We start from the raw sequence: 18,970 nt of genomic DNA, 5'->3' as shown, positions 1-18,970 counted from the left end.
GGTCTCTGACTGCAATCTAGTGGTCGTCTTCAGCATGACAGGGAGATTGCCCTGTAATGCTGCTGCCCAACATGCTGTGATCGGTGTTGGGCAGCTGGCAAAACCCAGCACCAATCATAATTGGCAGAGGGGCATGCAAGCAGACCATGTCATGGTCTTTTCTGACCCTAGGGATCTCCTGTATATTGTCAAGCCTGGAATTACTGCGACTGAGTAAGATCACACTCAACCACAATGATTTAAAAGGATTTAAAGGGCTGTATACAGAGCAAATTTTGAGCTCCCCATACAGCCTATCAATTAGTCAGGTGAGTCTCAGATATTGATTGATATCTTGGTCTTCCTTGTGCGAGCACAGATATAACCCTGCTCACATCATGTTGCAGCCGTGGGAATTAAAATCCCCATTTAAAGAGCTGTGATACCACAGACATATATACACACACACACACACACACTCAATTGCCACTGCTACACACAAACACTACAACACGCACACACAAACTCTACTACACACAGGTGCACACACATACATTATGGTTTAAAACACACCCATTTACATACACATACATTGGTATACACACACAAACACATACATTTTAACTGATGTTATGAGAACTCACAGATATCTTTCACAAATTAACACTTAAGTTAAACTTATCTCACATTAGCTAATCAATACATTTTTAATAGGATGTGTGTGATATAGGAAACTATTGGACATCTCTCACTTTCTAAGCTATCCTTCAAAACACTAAAGGAAAATAGGGAACGTTTGTTGTGTACAAGGAAGCCCTGAAGACTTTCAAACTGCTTGTTTAGCAATGTTTCGTTTCTGGTACACAGGTAGAATATAAAAGATAGATTCATGTCTGAAAACTAAAATGACTTCCTTTCGCAGAACTAGGCAAGAAAATATAAAACAATGGAAACCTAATAAATGTGGTTGCTATTTCCATAAATATAGCATTTTACCATTCTAGTCTAGAGAGAGAGAGAGAGAGAGTGTGTGTGTGCGTGCGCGCACACATACCAAAAGAGTTCTGGTGGAGAAAAAAGTGTGGAGAAAAACACCTTCCACCAGAATCCCTTGCAGTAGTAAGGGCACTGTTAAAGTGAGATTTCTGTGGGAAAAGCAAGTCTTGTATGTACGTAGTGGGGAATCGCGATGCAGCCTAGAACAAAATCTAACCCCATTAACCCCCCAGTAACGACAGACCACTTAGTATGGATGAAACAGGCCACAGCATTTATTATCACAACAAATTACTGCATAACACATCCATAACTTTGTTTATTAAATCTCTTCTTTTCTGTAACCAAAACATTAGACATAAATAAGCATAAATTAACATATATACATATATAACTCCACCCATAGTGTTATACAGTGACCCAACCGTCCTTGCCAATAAAAACATGGAGTGGTTCCTAATCACCACTCCCTCTCACCTCCCCCCTCGTCATAAAAAATCCTTCCAATGCCTGCCATCAGCCGACCTTATCCACGCTCGATGGGCACGAGACCTCAGGCAACCTAAAGTTTAACCTTTGGAGCAGGGGAGGTTTGAGACCTTAAAAACTTGTTCATCTCATTCCATATACTTAAACGTAACCTCAAACTCAATTGGCAAGGACATACCCCCGGCTAGCTGCGACAAAATATACTATAGGGTGGACGGGAGGGAAGCTGTTTGCTGGCCCGAATCCCAAGTGGCACTGAGGTAAGACCTCCCCCACACTGTCTTACACAGAACATAATCACACCCACAGACTCTTCCCAACCAATCCCATGCATCTATCCCCACACTCCTACATGTGCCCTTGTCCGCTTAGCTGCGCTATCTCCCCAGGGCCTTATGGCTTGACTGGTGTGTGTATTTGTTTTTACCAATGTATTAACTATATATATGTATATATATTTAACAGTGAATTTGTGTACCTAGGCCAGGGCCGCCATCAGGGGGTGACAACCATAACAGTTGTCACGGGCCCGGCGGCCCTGGGGGGCCCGGGCCCCACGTGTGGGGGCCATCGGGTGGCCCACACACTTAGGGCCACCCGATGAGCCCCCTCCTTCAGGGGCCCGGTCAGCGCTGTGGCCGTTGTATAGCGCGACCGGGCCCCTTTAAAAAAAAAAAGAGCAGCCGCAGCAAGTGCTGCTGGGAGGAAGTAGTCACTTCCTCCCAGCTCACTCCGCGCGGGAGGAGCGCGCGCGCGGCAATGAGGGAGAGCCAGCCGACTACTCCCATCAGCCCCAGCCACCCTCCTGCAAAGAAAAGGTAAGAGACAGGAGGGTGGCTGGAAAATGAGCTGTGTGTGTGCATGTGTGTCTGTATGTATGTGTGTGTCTGTATGCATGCCTGTCTGTCTGTGTATGTATGCATGTATGTCTATGTATGTATGTCTGTATGCATGTATGTCTATGTATGTATGTATGTATGTCTGTCTGTATGCATGTATGTGTATGTCTGTCTGTCTGTATGCATGTATGTCTGTATGTGTATGTCTGTATGCATGTATGTCTATGTATGTCTGTCTGGATGCATGCATGTCTGTCTGTCTGTCTATCTGGATGCATGCATGTCTGTCTGTATGTATATGTCTGTCTGTCTGGATGCATGCATGTCTGTCTGTATGTATATGTCTGTCTGTCTGGATGCATGCATGTCTGTATGTCTATGTCTGTCTGTATGCATGTATGTCTGTGTGTCTGGATGCATGCATGTGTATGTATGTCTGTCTGTGTATGTATGTCTGTCTGCATGCATGTATGTCTGTCCGTATGTCTATGTATGTATGTATGTATGTATGCATGCATGTTTGTGTGTATGTCTATATATGTATGTCTGTATACATGTATGTCTGTATGTATGTGTATGTATGTATGTATGTATGTCTGGATGCATGTCTGTGTGTATGTCTATGTCTGTCTGACTGCATGCATGTCTGTCTGTCTATGTATGTTTGTGTATGTCTGTCTGTATGTATGTATATGTATGTATATATGTATGTCTGTATGTATGTCTGCATATCATTATGAACGTAGGTCTGTGTGTATGTGTGTATGGATGTCTGTATGCATGTATGTCTGTCAGTATATATGCATGTATGTCAGTCTGTATGTATGTATGTATGTCTGTATGCCATTATGAATGTATGTCTGTGTATGTCTGTATGCCATTATGAATGTATGTGTGTATGGATGTCAGTGTCTGTATGTATGAATATGTGTGTGTGTGTGTATGTATGTTGGTGTCTGTATGTATGTATGTGTCTTTATGTCCTCTTGCATGTGTGTCTGTATGTATGTTAGTATGTGTCTGTCTGTCACTATGTATGCCTGTGTGTATGTCTCAGTATGTGTGTGTCAGTATGTATGCCTGTATGCGTGTATGTCTGTTTCAGTATGTGTGTCTGTTAGTATGTATCTGTGTCCTTTTGTATCAGTGTGTGCGTTTGTGTCTGTGTGTGGACTCAGTGGGCGGTATTTGGAGGCGGGCCCCAGGGGGCCCAGACCCTGAACTGAGTTAGGGGCCCCAACATTTCTGGTGGTGGCCCTGACCTAGGCGTACTAATGCATGGCCTAACGCAAATCTTTTCTGTTTGGAATGTAACTATATGGTTAAATATATAAACCAACAATTTTCTACTTATGTGTTTAGCAGGTTATCACAAAAGAAAAAAAAAATTACGGAGCGAGAAAGAAAGTTGATCCACTGATTTTTTTTCTTTTCTTTCCCACTCAGTTATTTTGGGATAGATATTGCAGTTTTCGTCTGATTTCACCACAATAGGTTCTTTAGTAAATACACCCTTCACCTAGAGCCCTGTGCAGCCGTACAGTGTAAATCCCTAAGAGTTTGTGCAAATCCCTTCCCTTCCAAATAGTACCATTGTTTACTCAAGGTCGGTGATAGATGCACAATAAAATGTTTCCTCTGGAGACAGCAGAACTTTAAAATTGCTCTGGTGAATGGATGTAATGCACTGCAAAGCGTGTTTTCTTTATTTTTCCCTCGCAATCTCTTACATCTACTGTAGCCAACACTGAACAAACATAATAAATCCCAGAATCCCTAGAGGCAACAATACTTTTGTTCCTGAACAATGCATCAGGCCTCCTTCTCTAGGCCATTAACATATTTGTGCCTTTATTTCTCGCAAAAAGGACAATATGTATGGCTAATTTACTGTCCTCTGCTGTCAAAATTTTCCTTGTGGCATTTTCCATTTTATATATTTTGTGTATTTTTTCTCCTTCACCCCTGCGATATCCACTTGCATACATTTTGCTGTCTGAAATATTTGCTTAGCTGTTCAAAGAAATACTACTTTATGAACTGCTGTCAATGACATATGGCAGTAAGATATGAGGCAAATAAAAAAATTAATTGTATAATTCTAATTTTATTGAGTGAAACTCGATTAGTTTCTTTGTATCCTTCAGTGCATGACATGAATGTATCAGCCCGCCTGCCACTGAGAGGAATTAGGGCCGATGTCTGATACATGGCTTGAATGCATGTATTTAACATTAAGGATTCATTCTTTTTTTTGTTAATTACTTACTGCTTGTGTACTATGTTCAGGATTTGATTCATAAAAATTAGGATGTCTGTGAAACTTCAGCAAAAACATAGCCGATTTGTTTTTTTGCAGAAATTATTTTTAAAAGTTCCTTCACTGTAGACTGCCAAGCCCTTCCAATAGTCCGAATTTTAATCGGACAGTCCCTACTTTATATTCCTGCTCGATTTTGTTTCCTGGTGTCCTGCATACTGTCCTAGCACAGCACCAGCCTATTATTAGTGTGTCCTTCAATTATGGGCTCCACCGGTGACACAAGTTATGCCACTGGCAATTAACCCCGCCCCCCAGGCCTCCCACACTGTCCCAATCACATATCTCCCAACGTTGGATGATATTAACAAATTTTTGTAAAAAAATAAATGAATATTATTTTTTTTTTTTTTAAACCTACCTCCCAAACCTATATTTATCCTAACCTCCTCCCAATCGTTGTCGTTAATGATGCTGCTTAAAAAAAAAACTGCACGTACTCTGTAGCTATAAGAGATGGAGACACCGAAACAACTCTCAATGGAGGTGTTTTAAATGTTTTCTTAGATATTTTAGCTGCAGGAAATACCTATTTTTCTAAACCAGTTACTTATCACGTGCACTTTCTCAAATTAGTTTATGGAAGAAAAAAACAAATTCTGCATGAAATGTAGTTATATCTCACAACCATATCATGTGCATGTTTCTTACCAATCTGCATCTTATTAGCATAATTTGCAGCAGGCTAATCATTTTAGTATAACAAGTTTTATATAGCCCTGTTTTGTATTTCATAATGATAATGTTTAGCAATTTTGTAGATATGCTTTCAACAAGTTTGAAATCACAAAATATTACATTACTTAAAAGTTGATTATAGAGTTGTTAAAAACGTAGTTTTGTAAAGCATTGCATAACACATACAACAAAACGAAACTTTAGCTTAATGTAGCAGTTTTAGTGTATAGTTCATGTCCCTGCAGTCTCACTGTTTAATTCTCTACCTCTATATGTTTGCCTAGCATGATTGTTACTGCTTAACATACTTACCTTCTAAAAAAATAAAAAAAAAAGCCTGCAGTTCCTCTTGATATGTTGTGCTCTAACCCTAAACCTGTATAAACCGGTATTCCATCATTTTGCCATGCAACATATATGTCACTGTCATATGGTGTATATTTCACTGCACTACAAACAAAAGAATGAAAGTACACTCCCCTGCCCAATACAAATTAAGTAGAAATCATGGTTTATTAGATATACCCCAAATGAAAACGTGCATGCATTTAATTATGCATTTTAAAAACAAATTATCTTGGTAAATCTAAAAACAGCTAGTAAAACCCACAGTTCTCTTGTCCTGCTGCCTTTGTAAACCCTCCCCTTCTAACCCTGCCCTGACCTTCTGTGGCCATTCAATCACAGACTTCCCAATGCAGCTCAATGAGAAGTCTTTGCAAGGCAGTTGCTCTGAGCTATTGCTGCCTCTTGAGTTTAGCTCCACTGAGCTAACCAAACCAGGAAGTAACAGGTTGTGTTGTCGGATTGAAAGCCAAGGGAGTGTAACTAGGTTAATTGATCAGAATGTGTCAGTTTCTATTGAAATCTGCACTTTTTGCAAAATGAGAATTTGAGAATGAGAATGAGAATTCTTCACAAACGGAGATTTTCAGCAAGCTAAAGTGCCTTAGGGATCTGGGGGGTGTCCCTTTAAATCAATTCTGTTTTTGTTTATGCAGCCCTAGCCACACCTTACCTGGCGGTAACTCCATACCCTCACACCATGTCAGTTACCCAGACCTTTCTCCGTTCGCTATCCTTTCACTCCTCCAAAATGTATTCATTGCCAGCAAAAAGATTCCAGATATAAATCTTCCCTCCATACTGGTTTCCCATATTTACTTCCATCTCTGTTTCCCCTTCTCCCAAGATTTATATCACCCCACTTTTTTCACCTCAGTTGCCTGTGCTCCAATCCTCCATCTTACACTTGAATGGTCCCCCAACCCATATCACAGTTTATGATACTGGCAGATTTAATGTCCGCTTTGTGTATTTTACTGGCCCAGATGTCCAACTCTCTTCATTGCATTTACTATGCCCTACTAAATAAAACATTTTACATTATAAAACTGTACACCTGTCTTGCGTCTGCCATATGTGGTACCATTTTATATATAAAAAAAAAAGGTGGTAACTGTCAGTTTCTTTATGCTGTATGCAGTATTAAACATTATCCCATAAGAGTCTCTGCATGAGCCCAATTTTCCCTGAATTACCTGCGCCCAGGGCCGGATTAACATAGGGGCTGATGGAGCTGCAGCTCCAGGCCCAGGCCCATGGAATAGGCCCATTTAAAAAAAAAAAAAAAAAAATTTTTTTTTTTTTTTACTTTTTTTTTTTTTTCTTACACACTACTCTTAGGTTTGCCACCTGGCTGGTATTTTAATGGCACAGTCGGTATTTGAGGCTGCCTGGCACAGCCGGTATTGCAGTAATACCGGCAATACAAATGCAGGTCATTTTCTTAGTATAAATGGACATTACTCTGCAATACCAGCACCGGCCAGTAGGGGTCACTGTGTGTGGAGAGAGGCAGGGATAGGAAGTTACAGCATATCCCTGCCTCTCTCTACTACTCACTGATCCGTGGGGGAGCAGCTACACAGCACAGAGAGTCCAGACAGCAGCTGTACAGCTCAGGTAAGTGAGGGATAGGGTGAAAGGCTGCAGGGAGACATGGGGACACTAAGACACTAGAGGACACATGGGGACACATACACTAGGGTACACTGGGGACACTGAGATACTTGGGGACACTGGAAAACATGGTGACACTGAGACACTAGGGGGCACTGTGAGACATGGGGACGCTGAGACACATGGGGACAATGAGACATAGGGACATTGGGAGAAGCTGAGACATTGGGACGCGGAGATTCTAGGGACACAGTGTCCCCATGTCCCCCAGCCAGTGTCCCCATGGCTCTCAGTTTCCCCTAGTCTCCCAGTCTCTGTGTCCCCATATCTCTGTGTCCCTATTGACTCAGTGTCCCCATGTCTCCCAGTGTCCACAAGTCTCCCAGTGTCTGTGTCCACATGTCTTCCAGTGTCCCCATGTCTCCCATGTCTATGTCCACAAGTGTCCCCATGTCTCCTAGTGTCCCCAAGTGTCTGTCTCCCAGTCATAGTGTCCATAGTGTCCCAGTATCCCCTAGTCTCCCAGTGTCCCCTAGTCTCCCACTGTCTGTGTTCCCATGTCTCTCAGTGTCCCTAGTGTCTTAATTTCCCCAAATGTTTCAGTGTCCCCATGTCTCTGTGTCCCCATGTCTCTGCCCCCATGTCTGTATTCACATGTGTCCCCAGGTCTCTGTGTCCCCAGGTGACTGTGTCCCCATGTCTCACTGTGTCCCCTAGTATCCTAGTGACACACTGAGACATGGGGACAATGGGAGAAATGGGGACACAGACACTGGGAGACTAGGGGACTGGGCTACATGGGGACACTGACACTGTGATACATAGGGACACTGAGACACTGGGTGACTTGCGAGACTGGGAGACAGGGAGACACTGGGAGCAATTCCTCTATACAGCAGAATCAAACTGTGAGTAGTTTGTTGGTGATTTTACAGAATTTTCTCTTATGTCACTCCTTGTGATTTACATCATGTGATGTCACGCATAACTAATTAATTATACAAATGATTAAGGCTGGTATTTTTTTTCCAAGAAAGGTGGAAACCCTAACTACTCTTCACATACTCTTGCTTAAAGGAACACTATAGGGTCAGGAACACAATCATGTATTTCTGACCCTATAATGTAAAAACCACCATCTAGCCCCCCTGGCCCCTTCTTGCCTCCCTAAATATAGTAAAATCTTACTTGTATTCTGTAGTCTGCAGCTGCTGGCTCTGCCTCTGAACTGACTCTGTCTGCTGACAACATCAGAAGTGGTGGTCTGAGCAAATTGCAATGCTTCCCTGTAGGATTGGCTGAGACTGTCAACTAGGCAGATCAGGGGCAGAGCCAGCACAAGTCAAACATAGCCCTGGCCAATCAGCATCTCCTCATAAAGATAAATTGAATCAATGCATCTCTATGAGGAAAGTTCAGTGTCTGAATGCAGAGGGTGGAGACACTGAATGGCAGTGCTGCACACTAGGCAGTACTGCCCCAGGAAGCACCTCTACCCGCCATCTAAGGAGTGGCCAGTGGAGTTATTTTCTCTGAAAAGACATTGTTTACTGCAAAAAGCCTAAAGGGAATGATTCTACTTACCAGAACAAATACAATAATCTGTAGTTGTTCTGGTGACTATAGTGTCCCTTTAAGTTTGTTTAAGAGGGATGTATGGCAACAAAACTTGTATGGACTGGCTGACAATAAAATTAGGTAATTAGGTAATGCAGACTTTGGTTTCTCTAGCACTGTGACATATCCTCTTTCTTCTACACTCACTACACTCACCTTTACTCTGTCCCAGACTATATACCAGGAACGTCTGCCTGCTAATAAGATGATAAGGAGACAAGTGCACATGTGAGTGCTAGGGGACAGTCCTTAGAAAGCGTGGGGTAGGCGCATCATTTGATGCATTTATGTCAAGCTCTGGGTGCTGCCTGCCTAGTATGCCCTTAGTTGGACAGCATTCATGCCAGGCTGGCCTTCCAATTCTTTGGACAGACATGCCCCCTTTTTGGGCATGTTCACCCCTTTTGGCAGGTCTGGTCACGTGATTTGCGTCAGTGGCACACCCTTTTACCCTTCCCTTTGACTTCCTGCTTCACTGGACACTGCTGTTAGGGGTTCTGGATTTACTTGAAAGATGAAAGCATAAATTAGAGAGATATTGGCATAGAGTATGTGTTTTCATATAGCTGCATCCTTTGAGTTTCCCTCCAACGCCATCTCCATCAGATACATGACGCTTGGGAGGTATGTTTTAGTGTTTTTGGTCGATAAGATTCTGTAATTAGGCCCATCATAATTGTCAGCTCCAGGCCCTTTGGGCTCTTAATCTGGCCCTGCCTGCGCCGCAAGTTTTTAATTACCTCTGATTGTCAAGTGCAGGCTCTCTCGGTGAAGTGCCAGGCCTCTCTTTCATATTGTGGCACCTTCCTTACTGCGGTAGAAACATTGCTGTGATGTGCTCTGATGCATAATGACCAGACACAATCTGGGAAAGGCCGATAAGGACCTAATACACAAACATGAATAACCACAGGGATTTTCTATGCAGAACAGTTGCATGTGAAGCCAAGAGACTGGTCACAATTTGCAGTTGTGGAAAAATATGAGAAGTCGATGTCGAATTCATTTAGTTTATCCAATTCCTCAAGGAGAGTTATTACTAGTGGAGGAATAAATATTAAGTTTGATGAATACCAACAACACAATAGACGACGAGGAGTCGAGATATTTTTATTTTTTTGTTCTACCTTCGTGAGACTATGTTTTTCTTATTGATTTGAAGCATTACCAACCTATATCTCACAGACTAGAAGTTACAATGTAACTGTATCCTACAACACTTGCAGAATTATATTATCTTTTTTATCTCCATAAATATTTAGTACTTCTATGTTCCCTGTGCTGATATATGTGTTAATTTAGACACGGTCACATTTTATTTCTATTGCTTTGTGACTATTTCAGAGCTTGTTCAACAGGTTCGTTTATCAGTCTCTATTCTTTGCCCAAACTGGTTCTTTTCTACTCTCGAATCTGTCCATTCTGGATGCAAGAATTGCTCATCTAATGAATGAAGATTTATTGGGGTGGGATGAGAGGTTATAGCTTCCCCCCAGTCATTATTGTCTTTTCTGCATTATTTAAGGTATTTTCCTCCGTCATTGGGAGTAAGTTTGCTGTGTAGGATATTTTACTTGTGTATCAATAGAGGTTCACTCTCTGCATCATCATGAATAAGAGATGAGTGAATTGAACCATTTATCTAATTTCCTAAGCAATATATGCCAACTCCAGCAATTTGTTCATTCTGGGTTGGGTTAACTGTGCATAATGCATGTTAATGAAGTGAAGAGTTCAGAGATTCATAATAGATTTAGTGGTGCAGCTCTTGTAATGCTATTTGTAATCTTCACAGTGATTGTGTACAGTGGGGTTTGATGTATTGTCTCAATAAAGAGTCATCATATTTTCTTAGTAGAAATCTGCACTGCATTTCTACAATGATGTTGACATTTTAGTGATTAACGTAAAGGATACCGCACGCTCTTGGTTCCCAGCGTGCAACCAGGCATGAGATTGGCCAATCCTCACAATGTAATTTGCAGAAAATAAATGATTGTACAGGCACTCAAGGTAAATCCAAAGTGAGCAGGTTTATTGGAACAGATTAAAGCAGCGTTTTGGCCCACAACAGGGCCATTGTCTGCTTGACAAAGGCCCTGTTGTGGGCCGAAACAATGCTTTCATTTGCTCAAATAAGCCTGCTCACTTTAAATTTACCTTGAGACACTTGAGTTATGACGCTTTTGTTCACTGGATTCTGGAATCACTAAGTGTGGATTATTTATTTTAGACATATAGTAGTTATTAAACTGAATGTATAGAAAAACAGAAAATAAATCACAATTGATTTGATGACAACATTCAGAAGTCAATTATTTAATATTTAAAATGCATTTGATCTTAACACTTGCTCTTCAATTTATCTAACACAGTGTGGTGAAAGGTTCAACAAAGTGTTCTGTTCTCAAAAAGTGGTCTAATGTACTAGAAGTGATGCAGTCACCATGGAACCAGCAGGCACATTCTGTTGGTGACTCCCCCACCACCCTTTAAATTTTTGTCCCTGTTTTTGAAACAGAACACTTAGATAAATCTGTCCCAATGTAAACTTGGTTACAGGATTATTGGATAATATATTACTGGACGAGCCATCAGTGTTTGAGCAGGCATTTCTATGACATGGCAAATGCACCACTTGGGAGGGTCCAAAAAATCTGAGCAAAATAAAATACGATCATAATAATACGACCGTAATAATCATGCAAGTGTTTATGTTTGTGTAAAATGTAAATACCTTTTATTATAATGTAAATTACTTATTTTTCACGTAACTAACATGTTTATTTTTATTTTTCTTCTCTTTTACATGCTTCGTTACTGTCTGGTCAAAGGAAGTCGAGGTTAGTACTTGTTTTTTCCCTCTTCTATTTAATTTTTTTTCTGCAGCTTTATCCTTTTTTCAGAGCAGACTGGATTAGACCGCAATTATATTTTTGACATGCACTTAAATCAAAACTCCAAAGCGTTCAGTACATCGTTAAATTCCGACAGCAAGTGATCTTTAGCATCATGTCCTTCAGTTTTCCATTTCCTAAATATCAACCGGTAACGAGAGAGCGAGTGTTAGGAGGTTTAACACATATGAAATTTTCCAAAAAAGTATGGAAAAGAAACATTTCAAGAAAAAAAAAAGAAAAGAAAAAAAAAAACACAATATGTTAGTGTGCTTTAAACAGCAATGATGGTCTCTCCATGAATGAGGTTTTTGCCTAGATCAATAATAATCGCCCCACGAATAGGCTTACGGCAATAGTGCATAATTGTCCTGCTTCTTATGAGTAGGCCTGGTCCCCATGGGACGATTTTACTGCGTAACTCTGTGATCTATGGGCTCTTTTATATGTGCTATTGATTCTTTAGTGGTGGATTTCTTCTTCTTCTTTTTTTATGGTTTGGTCCTCGTGTTTTTCTAATAATTTCTTTTATATCAGATAAACGAGTGCTGCACTCTCTGCCTTATGTCTATGTATTTTGCTTTGTACTGGTACTTAAAGAAAAAAAAAATAAGAAAAAAAATTTGAGGCCCCACCATGGTGAAGCCTACAGTTCTTAAGATTAAATTAGTTCATTTATAGAGAAATATTTTTTATTTTATAAGCGATAGGACTGTCAGTAGATACATGGTCATCGGAAAAGGGAGCAAGAGAAACACTTAACACACCCACGCTTTCAATCAGCTTAGCTGGTATCAACCTCAGTACTGTTCATAGTTATGTTGACAAGACAATTTGAAGTAACTGAAGGAGGTAAATGCTTCTCTCTTAATCTAACATTTCTCAATGCATCATTCATGAGTGTTACAGACCTGAATGAAAGCTGACTTTGAATAGTGCATTGCAACATCAAGTTTTTTCAGGATGGAGTAGGTATATGTGAAAAAAGACAAAATATGAAATTCAGTGGTATTGTATATACAAACAATTGGTATTGATGGAGGAAAATATCCTACTTACGTCACCCAGAGTCCTGCTCTGGTATGAAGAACTTGAGGTGGAACAATCCCCACCTAGGGATAGATGCTGGAACAGGAAGGATGATGAGGGCTGTATGAAGGATGTATTCCACAGGTGATTATGTATAAAATAGTAAGTTTATTAAATAAAAAGCTGGAAACAACAGCTATATAATTAAAAACAAATAAACAAACTATGGACAAAATAAGTCCTCACTTTTTTCAAAAGTGACTTGCGCTTTTGCCCATTTGTACTCCCTTCACAAACATATACTGTACTGCACCATAATCTGTTTCTTGTGTTGTACTTATAGACTCATATACTAAGAATATAATCTGTATCGTATGTATATATAACCTTAAGCGCTGATCACCTCCTGTCTGTTATCATCACTATGCACTTCACAAGGGTGGAGAGAACCCCTTGTTGGTGATTTGCTGCTAATTATAGATATTGAGCACTTATACTCACCAGTTTTTCCAAGTTAAACATATGTGTATGTGCCTGTGTGTGTGTGTATGTGTACCTGTGTCAGTGTGTGTATCTGCCAATGTGTGTGAATATGTGTGTATGTGCCAGTTGGCGTATCTGTGTATCAAGGTGTGTATGTGTCACTATGTGTGTATATATGTGTGTCAGTGTCTGTGTGTCTGTCAATGTGTGTATGTGTATGTGTGTGTGGGTGTCAAGGTGTGTATCTGTCAGTATGTATATCTGTGTGTATGAGTGTATCTGTGTGCCACTATGTGCCAGTGTGTGTATCTGTGTGTCAGTGAGATACATACATACATACATACACACACTGACACACAGATACACACACTGGCACATACAAACACAGATACACACACCGGCACATACAAACACAGAAACACACACTTTTACACACAGATACACACACCTTGACACACAGATACATACACACACACACTGGCACATACAAACACAGAAACACACACTTTTACACACAGATACACACACCTTGACACACAGATACATACACACACACACCGGCACATACAAACACAGAAACACACACTTTTACACACAGATACACACACCTTGACACACAGATACATACACACACACACTGGCACATACAAACACACATACACATACCTTGACACACAGATACATACACACACACACAGATACACACTGTGGGTCAAGGTGTGTGAATCTGTGTCAAGGTGTGTATATTGATGTGCCACTATGTGCCAGTGTGTGTGTATCTGTGTGTCTGATGCATACACACTGACACATAGATACACACACCTTGACACACAGACACACACCGGCACATACTAACACAGATACACACTGTGTGCCAAGGTGTGTGTCTCTGTGTGCCACTATGTGCCAGTGTGTGTATCTGTGTGTCAGATACATACACACACAGACACACACTGAAACACAGATAAACACACTGGCACATATAAACACAGATACACACACCTTGATACAGACACACATCAGCACATACAAAAAAAGGTTTATGCAACGAGGAGGTTGATTATGATGTTAGTATGCCTCTGGCTCTGAACCCTGGATCTATGTCAAACCATTTTCGAGCAGTTAGACACAAAATTTGTGTTTACCACGCTCTACAAGTCCAGCCCCTGTCTTACCATATTGGTGAGAGCATCAGCTGACATGCTCATCCAATCGGTTCTATCCAACTTTAGACAAAATGGACACTTCTAATACGGAAGGGTATTTTTAGGGGTATGGGTAGCAGACTGGATTGGTTATGGTGTTTAAATTGTCCTTTCAATGGAGTGGTAAGTATAACTTTAGAGCTGAGTTTCTCAACCCAGTCCTCAAGTACAGACATGGTGCACATATTTCGGTATTCCCATTGGAATAGAATTAAAAATCCCTCAATACTGGACTAATGGTGTGTCTTCGGAACTGGGGTTGGAACCTCTGAGTTAAGAGTATCACTTCTCCAGTGCTTAATGCTTGGTATCAATCTACCATCAATGTCACAATGTAAAGATTAAGGCACATTGGCTACAGGGTCATTCATATTTTTTGTTACATGTCATTGGCTATAGGGCCATTCATATTTTGTTACATGGCATTGGCTATAGGGCCATTCATATTTTGTTACATGGCATTGGCTATAGGGCCATTCATATTTTGTTACATGGCATTGGCTATAGGGCCATTCATATTTTTGTTACATGTCATTGGCTATAGGGCCATTCATATTTTTGTTACATGCCATTGGCCATAGGGCATTCATATTTTTGTTACATGGCATTGGCTATAGGGCATTCATATTTTTGTTACATGCCATTGGCCATAGGGCATTCATATTTTTGTTACATGCCATTGGCTATAGGGCCATTCATATTTTTGTTACATGTCATTGGCTATAGGGCCATTCATATTTTTGTTACATGCCATTGGCCATAGGGCATTCATATTTTTGTTACATGGCATTGGCTATAGGGCATTCATATTTTTGTTACATGCCATTGGCTATAGGGCCATTCATATTTTTGTTACATGGCATTGGCTATAGGACCATTCATATTTTTGTTACATGCCATTGGCCATAGGGCATTCATATTTTTGTTACATGCCATTGGCTATAGGACCATTCATATTTTTGTTACATGTACTTGATACACAGAAGCACTATGCACTATATAAACCAATGGGTAATTGATCAATCTCAACAAGCAAGGGCTAAACAGTTACTGTAGTCAGGAACCAACAGGAACAATACAATGTAAATATATATTTTCTTATTGAAAAAGGGGTTAAATAATTGAATTTGAAACCTGTATTCAGATATATGAAACACACCATTGGATGCCATAACCAAGTTTTAATTGATTAGCAAAGCCAGTAATACTTTTAAATTAAAGGTATGCATTTTTGCGAGCGCTGCATGAGTACATCTTTTATGAGCGGTTATACTGACACCGTCTGGAGCTAGACAGGTCATTTAAAGACACACTTACTCTGTGACTACAAATAAAAAGTGCCCGGTTTAAAGTTATTGCTTACATAGTCCAGTAAAAAAAAAAATTTAAAAAAAAAATGGACAAAACTGGATAAAAAGTGTGTCTTGTAAATAACGTCCACACACAGTAACAAAATCAGTGCCATATGAAGAATAATAAGATTATATCAAAATTATTTCCAACACCTGCCAAGCTCCCCACCACCTACAATTTTGGTTTTATATCAGAGATAAAATTGAACTGTTTTTTTTTTATGGGTCCCTAGAGGGAACGAGAACAATATTTTTATGGATGGATGGGCTAACGCTATAACAGCTGTACTGTAGCGAATCAATAATTTATCGTACTCGAGAAGCTATGATCTTTCTGGTGTTTAAGTATGTTGTTACTGTAACAACAGACAAGTAAATATTAAACATTGCGTCATGTTATGGCATAACGGCAAGGAGCAGAGCTCTGGTGGAAAACAGTAATATTTTTTATATAAAGAAAAGTGTCTATTAATTTATAGCCACTCATAATTAATGTACATTTTTTGTATTGCACTAATATATATATATATTTTTTATTAAATAGACAGCAGTCATTATATGTCATAATTAAGTATGTTCACAAAATAAAATTATATTTTTTGCTTTGTAGATACTGTTATTATGGCTGAAGTTACCTCTCTGTATTTTACTCAAAAATAACCTTATAAGTTACATATCTGTGATACAATAACAGGGGAGGGGTGGCAGTGAATTCAAGGGGGGTCTCGTGCTCCCCTCCCCAGGTCATATACGGTACTTGGATTGTGGGTTGCAGCCTCACATGATTTTTCTAAGGATAAAATTAGAGGGAGGTGTGTTGGGCTTTCTTTGAGCACAGTACTGCAGAAGTGCAACAACATACATGCCCCCAGCTAGCAATGCATAGTATGGCTTTGTGCATGGGTTAATGACATACAATCTCAGCCTTGGAGTGATCTACTGTGATTTTTTCCCCAGTGGACTGCAGTGTCTTAGGTCACATTGCTAGACCATGATGAGTATATGTTTTTGTTGGAGGTGTTGTAGGGGTTTACAATTGACAGAAGGGTGCAATGAAACATTGTTTTTTGGCATTCACAACATATACAGACTGTCATTGGTGGCAAAGCAATCAAGGTAAACCAAGTCTGTGTTTCATAGGCATTTGCAGATCTCTGTAATTGCTACGTAGACTATACTAATGGAGGTTAGTTGAGGTCACACTGGAAATCCCTGCAACTTACAGCTATCTAACTTATATATTACATGTTTCATGTCAGTAGGACTGTCCACAGTGAAATCTGTGAGTTTAACATGCAAAAGGGCCATTCTTTTGGGCCAAAGTTTTTAGCCTTCTGAAATTCAGGATCTCTATACCAATATTTATAAGGTTAAAAAAGTTAGAAGGATCATGCTATAATGGCAATTTTTGCCTGTAGTGTTATGGCATAGCAAATGTCTTGCCTTTGTTCAGGAGTTATGGTAGAGGGTTTACCAATCACTGTTGTCTACAGGTTAAGCCTTTTGACTTTGGCTTTGCTTTGGTAGAACTTTGTTGAAGGCCAAGATTGAATAAGAGGCAGGAACTAGATGGCTTGCTGTAGGAATGGAGCACAGTCTGATGGACAGGGTCAGCAACTGGATACTCAAAACATACATCATGCTGGCAGGAATGAAACTGTTGTGGTAAGGAACATTTTTGTCAGCTACAGCCAGTGGTAGTCAACCTTTTTCTACCTACCGCCCACTAATGCATCTTTTTGGTTGAAAAAATTTCCTTACCGCCCACTAGTTTTCGCGCAAATGCAGAATATTTTTTAGAAAGGAGGGTGTTTTAAAAAAAATAAATGTACGTACATTTATCTTTTTATTTCTACTTAATGCAGGTTTATAAGGTTTTTAACTTTATAAAGTTTAATGAGAAAACAAAGTAAATTGAAATTACCTTTACTAGTGATTAATGAGCTCCTTGAGGTTGATGCTGCGAGACTAAATATTTGATATCTGGTTCGATTTTCGTAAGGAACAAACAAAGGTCTCTTTCAGTGATATTCAGACGACTTCTCTGTTTGCGCATAATATGATTTCTCATTTGTGCGTCAGCTCATCTCCTCTCCCTCCTCAATTCCCCACCCCACCCCACCTTTTTTTTCACCTTTTTTCTATTTTGTAACCTTCCTTGTAGCAATGCCCAGTAGGAAGGCTGAGCTAGCTAGCCCACTTACTATAGTCCACTATAACAGACAGGCACACATACAGACACACGACACACATACACAAATACAGACACATACAGACACACACACAAGACACACATACAGACACACATACAAAGACACATACAGACACACGACACACATATAGACACACATACATACACACACGACACATACATACACACACGACACATACATACACACACACACGACATACATACACACACACGACACACATACAGACACACACAAAGACACATACAGGAACACAGACAGACACACATACACATACCAACAGACAGTCACACATACATACAGACACACACAGACATGCACACACACATACAGACACACATACACACACAAGACATACATACAAAGACACACACACATTATATTTAAGTCACCCTCCTGTTTCCTACCTTTTAGATGCAGGAGGGTGACTTTCCCTGGGGTCCAATGGTGGCTCAGGTGGATGGGAGTCAGAGTTCCTACTCTGACTCCCTGGTCTTCCTCCCGCGCAGCTCTCAGTGTTAGCTGGGAGGAGTGACGTGCAGTCACTTCCTCCCAGCTCTGTGATGTCATCACAGGGGGCCCGGTTGCGCTGTTAAAGCGCCCAGCGCTGACCAGGCCCCCTCACAATCCACATCCATCGGGTGGCCCTGACAGCATGGGCCACCCGATGGACCCCTCCATATGCGGCCCGGGGCTGCAAATGGTCACGGCGGTACCCAGTCGCAGGGGTACCGCCGGCTCACACCCGCCCGCCCGGTCGTCAAAACCTGGAAATCCCTACCGCCCATCCGGAATCCTAAAACGCCCACTAGTGGGCGGTAGGGACCAGGTTGACGACCCATGAGCTACACAAACACTTCATGCTGACGGAGGTCAGATAGATAGTGAAAAATGAGCAACATTAGTAACTGGAT

The 18,970-nt window shown here is 40.6% G+C and overlaps 1 protein-coding gene across 1 annotated transcript in view; it reads left to right on the top strand.

Annotated features, from left to right (window-relative positions):
* The first annotated feature begins 17,415 nt into the window (after window positions 1-17,415).
* Window positions 17,416-18,970, top strand: part of SPOCK2 (SPARC (osteonectin), cwcv and kazal like domains proteoglycan 2) — a 42,209-nt gene continuing 40,654 nt past the window's right edge. The window contains exon 1 of the mRNA XM_063433853.1: window positions 17,416-17,511. Coding sequence (XP_063289923.1) covers window positions 17,416-17,511 — 96 coding nt within the window. The remainder of the gene's footprint in view (window positions 17,512-18,970) is intronic.

The sequence above is a fragment of the Pelobates fuscus genome, chromosome 10, assembly GCF_036172605.1.
Source record: "Pelobates fuscus isolate aPelFus1 chromosome 10, aPelFus1.pri, whole genome shotgun sequence".
Taxonomy (NCBI): Eukaryota; Metazoa; Chordata; class Amphibia; order Anura; family Pelobatidae; genus Pelobates; species Pelobates fuscus.
Note: the sequence above shows the minus strand (reverse complement) of the source record. Positions and strands in the feature narration are given on the sequence as shown.